This window comes from Pan paniscus, chromosome 10 (genome assembly GCF_029289425.2).
Source record: "Pan paniscus chromosome 10, NHGRI_mPanPan1-v2.0_pri, whole genome shotgun sequence".
NCBI lineage: Eukaryota > Metazoa > Chordata > Mammalia > Primates > Hominidae > Pan > Pan paniscus.
The window spans coordinates 133,222,599-133,231,943 of NC_073259.2; the positions used below are offsets into that span (position 1 = coordinate 133,222,599).

At 53.1% G+C, this 9,345-nt stretch overlaps 1 protein-coding gene across 5 annotated transcripts in view; it reads left to right on the forward strand.

Moving 5' to 3' along the window:
- AACS (acetoacetyl-CoA synthetase) overlaps nt 1-8,152 on the forward strand; it is a 76,819-nt gene extending 68,667 nt beyond the window's left edge. For 3 of the 5 annotated variants that reach the window (XM_008971116.5, XM_057299564.2, XM_057299565.1), the window contains one exon: nt 6,915-8,152. In XM_008971116.5, coding sequence (XP_008969364.1) covers nt 6,915-7,036 — 122 coding nt within the window. In that variant the 3' untranslated portion in view covers nt 7,037-8,152. Of the gene's footprint in view, nt 1-1,741; nt 1,945-6,914 lie in introns of all 5 variants that reach the window. The other 2 variants (XM_003817854.4, XM_008971115.3) reach the window with 1 other exon arrangement.
- Nucleotides 8,153-9,345: the final 1,193 nt, after the last annotated feature.

Sequence of the window (9,345 nt, forward strand, 5' to 3'; positions counted from 1 at the left end):
CAGGGGCCCCACCTTTGGCACAACTCTGGCCCCTTGGTCTCTGGTGTGACAGTGGACATTTGTGAGCCTGACCTCCTTTCCAGAACATACCTTGCCCACACTGCCATCCTCATAAAACCTCAAATGGGGTCTTTAAGGTCCCTTTGCCCATCCCCTTCCTCATTATAGCTCATCCTCCCGGTGAGCTCTGCTGGGTTGGTTACTTGTGTCTATCTACTCTTTTTTTTTTTTGGAGACAGAGTCTCGCTGTGTCACCCAGGCTGGAGCGCGATCTTGGCTCACTGCAACCTCTGCCTCCTCAGTAGCTGGGATTATAGACATGCACCACCATGCCCAGCTAGTTTTTGTATTTTTAGTAGAGATGGGGTTTCACCGTGTTGGCCAGGCTGGTCTCGAACTCCTGACCTCAAGTGATCTGCCTGCCTCGGCCTCCCAAAGTGCTGGGATTACAGGCATGAGCCACCACGCCCGGCCAACTTGTGTCTACTCTTTATGGTCGAAGAAACCAGAAGCACAGAGAGGGTTCAGGATTGCTGAAGGTCACACAGCATCATGCAGGACACCAAGCACAGAGAGTGTAGGCCTGTGGATCTCACAACTGTACAGTGGAGTCACCTGTGGGCCTTCAAACTTCCCAGCCCAGGGACCCAGACCCAGCCCAGGCCGCAGAGTTGGTCAGATGGCCTCTTATGCTAGTGCTTAGGTCAGAGTCCTAAACTTATGTCAAGGTCGTTTGTGTGGCCAGGGTAGAGAAATCCCGATGTCTGATTCCAGCCTTTTTTCCTCACTCCAGTGGAGTCCCCACCACAGGCACCTGCTTTCTTTTTAAAAAAAAATTTTTTTTGAGACAGGGTCTTACTCTCTTCACAGGCTGGAGTGCAATAGTGTGATCTCAGCTCACTGCAACCTCCGCCTCCTGGGCTCAAGCAATCCTCTCACCTCAGCCTCCTGAGTAGCTGGGTCTACAGGCGTGCACCACCATGCCCAGCTAATTTTTGTATTTTTTGTAGAGATGAGGTTTTGCCATGTTGGCCAGGCTGGTCTCAAACTCCTGAGCTCAAGTAATCAACCCACTTCGGCCTCCCAAAGTGCTGGAATTACAGGTGTGAGCCACTGTGCCCGGCCACCTGCCTCCTTTTTTGGGAGGCCGACAGGGTCTCACTCTGTTGGCCAGGCTGGGGGGCAGTGGCGCAATCATAGCTCACTGTAGCCTCGACCTCCTGGGCTCAGGCGATCCTCCTGCCTCAGCTTCCCGAGTAGCTGTGTCTCCAGGTGTGTGTCACCATGCCTAACTTAGTTTTTGATTTTTTGTAGAGACAAAGTCTCCCTATGTTGTCCAGGCTGGTCTCAATTTCCTGGACTTAAGTGATCCTCTCACCTCAGCCTCCCAGAGTGCTGGGATTATAGGCGTGAGCCACCATGCCCGGCCCTCTTTTTTATCTTGAATTAATTTCTCATTAAGTAAGGCCCACACCTGGCTTCCTGGTAGAACATCACCCATCCTGCCAAACCTGAAGCTCTCTCTGCCTCCCCAGTGATGGGTTTTCTTCCGCTTGTGAAACGGCCTCCTCAGCAAATGTCCCTCCAAGGCCCTTCTCCCGGGTGGACTGGGAGAACACAGGCACCGCTGGAAGGCTTGGGGGACCCAGCCTGCCCCTCCTGCTCTGCCAGGTTGCTGTGAGGCCCGACCCCACACTGAGGGGCCCCCTGCGTGAATGTGCACCCTCTCCTGTCTCCACAGTGGAATCCTTCGAGGAGGTGGAGGACAGCCTGTGTGTCCCCCAGTATAACAAGCACAGGGAGGAGAGGGTGATCCTCTTCCTGAAGATGGCCTCCGGGCACGCCTTCCAGCCTGACTTGGTTAAGAGGATCCGTGACGCCATCCGCATGGGCTTGTCTGCGCGACACGTGCCCAGCCTCATCCTGGAAACCAAGGGCATCCCGGTATGGCCATCTCCCGCCAGCGAGGAGACCGCAGCCTTCGCCCCACGAGCCCACACATTGAGGGGCGCTTACATCTGAGCAGCTTGCTGGTGCTTTATATATCGTTTGTCCACGTTGCCTAGCAACGCCATCCTCTCCCTGCCATCCTTTTTCCTACCCTTCCTAAGACTGCATTTAAAGCAACTTCTGCTAAATACCCATGTTCAGAGGGTTAGCAGGCCCAGCCCTGCAGGTCCAACTGGCTTCTCCCTGCTATCCCCTGGTTTTAGTGTATTCTCAAAATTTTTAATGAGAACATTAATTTTAACTTTTTATTTTTTATTTTATTTTTTTGAGACTGAGTCTGTCACCCAGGCTGGAATGCAATGGCTCAATCTCAGCTCACTGCAACCTCCGCTTCCCAGGTTCAAGCAGTTCTCCTGCCTCAGCCTCCTGAGTTAACTGGTAGCTGGGATTACAGTCACATGCCAGCATGCCTGGCTAATTTTTGTATTCTTAGTAGAGATGGGGTTTTGCCATGTTGGCCAGGCTGGTTTCAAACTCTTGACCTCAAGTGATCCGCCCACCTCAGCCTCCCAAAGTGCTGGGATTACAGGCGTGAGCCACTCTACCCAGCCAATTTTAACTTTTTAAAGTGCTGCTGGGAGCCGTTGCTCTTGCCTTTTAGTTTTAAGTTCTGCTGGTACAGACAAGACTTGACTCTTTTTAGAGGCAGGTCTTCCTAAGGCTGTGTCGTCATCCCCCAGCCCCTGGCCCCAGTACGCTCTGCTTTGATTCCAAGTGGGGGAGGAGGAGGGTCACCCAAATTGGATCACAGCTTTCATTTGCATTGCTTACAAAACGGATACCCCGCAAGCTGACAGAAGCTGCTGTGTGTGTGTGAGTGTGTGTGTGTACGTGTGTGTGTGTATGTGAATGTACACAACAATTTAGACAGTGGCAGGCTGTATTTGAAGCCTATGGAATGGCTGTTCGTTAAGGAGAAGATGGGAGCAGACACTCACTGGGTTCCCAGGGGAAGCTGACTTTGATCTTGCCCGGGAGCAGGGCTGATTCTGTGAGGTGTAACTAGAGACAGGATTTACCAGGAGAGGCTGCTTCCTGGAGAATGTTGAAATATCTGATGCCGTTTACTTTGAAACCCGTAGATCATTCTCTTTGCCTTAAAAGTTATTTCAACATCTTCAAAACAACCTGTCCAGGAGTGGGGGCTGGGGAGAGCGCTTGCAGCACGGCCACGGTGTGCAATCCCTGATCATCCCTGGAAGACTGACTCCTACTCGGGACTCTGTTCCTCCTCCTCCCGGCGCCTGTCCACATCTGCGCTGACTCCCACTCAGGACCCCTGTTCCTCCTCCTCCCGTGTCTTATCTGGAACATTTTAGGGAACTGGAATTTGCATTTGTCCCCTTGGCTTTATATTATTGAAAAAGAACTTAGGTCTTTTGCTGCCAAAACAGTTGTTACCAAACCATATTTGATCACGAGAGTAGTGGAACAATTTATTATGAAGGGGGAAAACTCAGCACCTTTCTTTCCCTGGTTGTCCTGGCTTTTGTGGGCTTGCGGCCAGGGCACCCAGCTGGGCTCTGGGCTCTTTCTCTCCCCAGATAAGGTCTTCTCCTGGGTGCATTCGGGAAGTTATTTGGAGGGTTCTTCCAGATTTTTGAATGCCCTTAAATTTTCGAGCCCTCACGGCAGGCTTAGGAGAGGATTTACCTCTTTTATTGCTGAGCTAGGGAGGGGCCCAGCCTCCACAGGGAGGTGACACGGTGTGGCCCCAGCCTGCCCATTCAGGAACTGGACCCACTTCAGGGTCAGAAGAGGACAACTGAGGTCTCATCTGCAAAGTCCCGGGGCCTTGCTGAGGCAGGAGAGCCTGTTGCAGGTCTGACCCTTCACATGTTGCTTGTAGGGAGTGGGCTACCCACCCCTCACCACCCCGAGAACAGCCTGAGCCCGGGGCGCATCTCTGTCTCTGTGTGGAGAGACACTGCCGCTTCTGTTCCCTGGGAAGCCAGTGCCATTTTCAGCATTTAGGGGGTTCCTGGTGAGGGCTCAGGAGAGATCTGGGCCCAGAGCCAGCCACACTCCTTGTGTTGAGTAAGACTCATCCCGTCTCTGATCTGTGACACGAGGAGAGGAGCCCCTCACTCACCCGCCACAGCTCAGGGTGGTGATGCGGCACCATTGGAGTGAGCGGCCCCGGGGGACTGGGGAGGCTCTGGCCGGCGTAGTCCTTGCCGCCAGCCTTCACAGCGGGTTCTCTGAGGGTCTTTATGCACAGGGGCTCTGTCACTTAGCCCTGGCCCCCCCTCTGCCCCTGAGGCATGACTTTGGGCAATGCAGCATCCAAGCCTCAGTTTCCCCATCTCTAAGATGAGTTGACAACAGAGCCTCTCTGGTGGGTGCCGTGGGCCACGGGGTGCCCAGAACGCAGTCCCCGTGCCTCTGTTTCTGTGCCGCCTCCACTCACCGTCAGTCTTCATTCGGAGTAGGTGTGCACGCTGTGCAAAGCCCTTCCACACACCTGATCTCAGTTGCTCTCTGTGCAAAAGTCAGAGAGGCTTTCCCTGCATTTCCTGTTTGAACAGTGTCCTGGCCTCCATCTTTAGCTTTGACAGTGTTTACCATGGGGGTGCTGAGGGTGAGTTCTTGTGTATGTTCACATCTTTCTGGTGGAGTGGAGGCCTCTTGAGGACAGGAACCTTGTGGGTCTACCTCCTTTTCTTCGGAGCTCAGCTGACTGCCTGGCAAACAGCAGATGCTTTTGGTGTCTGGTGAGTGAATGGGGGGTGGGGAGCTGGTCCTGTGACCCTGGTGAGGCGGGACAAGCTTGTCTTCCTCACACCCATCTTACTTCCTCTTATGAGGAAACCCAGAGAGATGAGGGGTCTTGCCCAAGGAAGGGGTGTCCATAGTCAGCTCCGCCTTCTGCTCACCCAGAATAAAGACCTGGGGACCCCGCGAGGGTCATGGCCAAGTGGAATGGACTCCTGGCATTTGAGGGCTTCCCGACTGCAGCCCTCAGGCAGCCATGGCTGTCCCAAGTCCAGTGGGCCTTAGCTCGGGTCATGGCTGGGATGTCTGGCCCTTCCTGACAGGAGGCTGCTGGGCTCCTGTCTACTTGGGGAGGCCTCATGCAGGAGCTGGTGTGGGGGTGGGCAGGGGGGCGGTGGCTTCTTCCTTTCTCTTTCCCTTTCCTCTACCTTTCCCCTCTTCCCAGAGGAAATGGTAGCAGGATTTCTTTTAAGAGGATGCTGCTGTATTTTGCCAGCGGGTGGAAGGTGGCGGTATTAGCTCCCGTGAGCCGCACGTGGACCCCTGTGTGAAGCGTAGCAGGGCACAGAGCAGGCGAGACGTTTGCATCTCACAGCGGGAGGGCCGGCGACACCACATGAAGTGACAGGCAGGCCCTTGGAAGCCGGCGCTTAGATCCTTAATTAGTTCACACGTCGACTGAATTTTCAAGTGAATGAATTTTAATTACATCTCAGGTTAAAAAAAAAAAAGGCGCCAGTGATCGAGGACTCGTTACTGGGCTCTGTTGCTCCTGAAGTTTCCTAGCCCACAACACACCAACACTGCCAAGGGCTCTTCTGGATTCAAGGTGAAACACATGTGCCATGAATCTTGGAGCTCTGAATGTTTGGAAAGGGCCTGAATGTGAGAAGAAGTAACACACCGTCCCGTGCAGATGGCTGGCTCTGAGGAGGAGTTCATGGGAGCTTGGGGACACTCTTGCCTCTAGTTCTAGGAAGCTGGGCCACTTCTGAAGTAATGGCAATATCAATAAAGTAATGGTCTTTATCATAGAATAACGTGATAAAATATATAGAGAAGTAAAAAAGTATAAATAAAAGTAAAATCATCATAAAACATAGTAGCTAGGCACTTCTGAAGCTGTGTGTGCGCTGACTCATTCACCCCGTGACTCACAGCCTTACAGCCTAGGTGCTGGCACCCCCACTTTCATTCGCGGAAGTGAACTCAGGTTCAGGAATTTACCCAGCATCCCCCAGATGGGGTGGCAGGAGCCACATCTTCCCTGAAAACTTTCTTGCCCAGGGTGTCTGCTGAGATTTAGGAATGGTCTATGCCTGCATTTTTATCCTGGTCAGGCTGACCCTGAACCCTGAGAGATACTCTTTTTTATATTCCCATCTGGAATATGCACTGCCGGGGTCAGTGGGGTGTCTGGAGGGCCCTCTCGAGGCCAGCTTGGATGTGACACGTGTGGTGGGTCCCAACGGGGCCCAGTAGAGTGTGCAACGTTAGAAAAATGAACATGCTCGGCTGGGCGCGGTGGCTCACGCCTGTGATCCTAGCACTTTGGGAGGCCAAGGTGGGTGGATCATGAGGTCAGGAGATCAAGACCATCCTGGCTAACATGAGACCATCCTGGTGAAACCCCATCTCTACTAAAAATACAAAAAATTAGCTGGGCGTGGTGGCAGGTGCCTATGGTCCCAGCTACTCAGGAGGCTGAGGTAGGAGAATGGTGTGAACCTGGGAGGCGGAGCTTGCAGTAAGCGGAGATTGCGCCACTGCACTCCAGCCTGGGTGACAGAGTGCGACTCTGTCTCAAAAAAAAAAAAAAAAAAAAAGAAAAATGAACATGCTCATGGTGACCTCTGGGCAACTTTGAAATAGCCTCAGTTTCTCAACAGCCGTGCCAGGGGGCGGGGGCGGGGTGTGGAGAGTGTTAGAGTTGAGTTTCAGCACCAGTCCTTGAAAGTGCCTTTCAGAAGAACAGGTTTTATCCCCCAAACAGAGAGACAGTGGTCAGTTCACCGTACTTCGGTGCACGTTTGCAGACCTGGTGGGAAGAGGGGCATCTTAGAGCTGAGACCCATTCACTCTTGGCGCTCCAGGTGGAGCTGGGCCTTTGGGGCCTGGATATATCCAGGGCTGCGGATTTTCCCCCCTTCAGGTTTAAATGTTCTTGTTTTTCTACCTTTCCCTCGCAGTATACGCTCAACGGCAAGAAAGTGGAAGTTGCCGTCAAACAGATCATCGCTGGAAAAGCCGTGGAGCAAGGAGGTGCTTTCTCGAACCCCGAGACCCTGGATCTGTACCGGGACATCCCTGAGCTGCAGGGCTTCTGAGTCAGACTGGCTGGCGTGTCACTCAGCCGCACCCGTGTGCACTGTAACTTTTGTGTGCTCAAGAAATTATACAGAAACCTACAGCTGTTGTAAAAGGATGCTGGCACCAAGTGTTCTGTAGGCTTGGGGAGGGATCGTTTCTCTGTTTTGTTAAATCTGGTGGGTACCTGGATCTTCCACACGAGTGGGATTCTGGCCTTCAGAGACCAGGAGGGAGTGTCTGGGCCGCACGTGTGGCACTGTGGTGAGAGTGTGTGTCTTTGCACACACAGTGCAGCGGGAACGGTGGGGCTGGCTGGTGCTGAAGACAGACACACTCCTGAGCCAAGGTCTTGTCTTCAACCTCCCCGTCCCGTTGTCCCATTTTGCTCTGTGAAGGTGCAAATCCCTTTCTTCCCTTCCCATCTCAGGCTCTCCTGTTTTCCCTCAGGGTCCAGTATGCCTTTGAGCTTTAGCTGTTACAAAGGAACCCCCGTGACTTGACACAGCTTTCACAGCTGGCTGCTAGGACCGGCGGGCTGGGTGTTCACGTGTGTCTGTGTCATGGATGCAATGCAGGCCCTGGAGGACCGTGCGTCACCTGTCAACCAGAGCGTGCCTCCGGGCCAGCTTCCCTCCAAGGAATGAGTGGATTTCATACAGGATCTCTTTATTGCACAGACTTTGAATGGCTTTACATGTTTCTAATGTGAATTAGGCATGTGAAGCAGTGGGTGTCCACCCGTGTCCCTCATGGGTGAGCCCTCCAGCTGTAAGCCCAGGCAGTGTGGTCACCGAGTGAGGACCCTCCTCACCAGGAACCGCATCCCTGTGCTGCCTCCACCTGAGAGTTGCTAGGGGGTTCTTGTCGAGATCATGTCATCAGCACCCCTAAGTCAAGTCACGGGTTTCCATAGCCAGGCAGTTGGTATGTACCATTCAGTTCAGCATATGAACTTGTATCTCTAATCTGATGTTCATTTTTATATTTTTTGAAACTGAGCACAATGAAATCCTTTCTTGAATCATTTTCCTTTTGGATTATAAAAATATGGGGGAAAGTGCCATGATGAATTTTATGCAATAAATGTATACATGTGTGCACATGCACCCATGCTGTGTGTGCAGTGTGCTGGTGTGTTTTCTCTGGAGGGGGGACCACATCTGCGTGTGTGAGGCTGGTGGTGCTTGTGCGCCCGCCAACAGCTGTGCCCTGGAGTTGTGTGGTTCGAATTGTTGGGGGACACTTCCCAGGGCCCTGGTACTTACCCACATTCCCTTGTGACCAACGAGGAGTGCTGCTCAGTGTGAAGCCAGCACCCTGGGCCCCCTCCACCCTGAGATCTCCCAACACCCAGCGCCAGCCAGGTTTCTGGCTCCTTTCTTGTCATCGCAAGAGCTGCATGTCACTTGGGTTGTGTGTGGCTGCATGCCACGGGATCCAGGCTTGGCCCAGCAGCGTTTATGGCTCTCACGTCACAGGAAGTTGGAGGCAGTCCATTCTCCCGGGGCCGGGCAGCAACTCCACAGTGCAGCAGTCCTGGCTCCTGTCTGCTGCACTCTGCTGTCCTCAGGATGTGGCAGTCATCATCTTGGCCCTGCGTGGCTGCCCCACCTCTAGTCTTTCATCCGTGCTGTAGGCAGGAAGAAGGTGGGAGTGAGAAGGGGGCTGGGTAAAGGCAAAAAGCTGCATCTCTGGAGTGTGTCCCTTTTTATCTGCAAAATGATGGCTTTTCTGGAAAGCCAGCAGCATCTGCTGGGCCTCACCAGCCAGCCTGGGGACACGCAGCCGCCTTCGCTGCAAGGGCATCCGGGGGTCTGAGTATTTCAAAGAGGACCTGTTCCCTTTTTTTGTGAGTTTCCAACAGCTGCTGTAACATTTCCACAAAGGCAGTGGCTTAACACAGCCCCAGTTTATTACAGTCCTGGAGGTCAGAAGTCTGCTGTGGGTCTCACTGGGCTGAAATCAGGGTGACAGCAGGGCTGTGTTCAGGAATCTGCAGGGGAGAATCCATTTCCTTGCCTTCTCCCGCTTCTAGAGGCCACTGTGTTTCTTGTCTGGTGCCCTGTTGTCTTCAGCAATGGCCGGTCACACCTTCCTTCCACTGTAGCTCTCTGACGCTGACACTCCCACCCACCGTGTCCACATGTAAGAACCCCCTGTGATTGCAGCAGGCCCACTTGAATAAGGATAATCTCCCTATTTTGATGTGTGCTGATTAACAACCTTAATTCCATCTGCAGCCCTCACTCCTCCTCACGACGTCGTAGTCCATTTTGTTTTGCTGTAACAGAATACCTGAAGCTGGGTGAT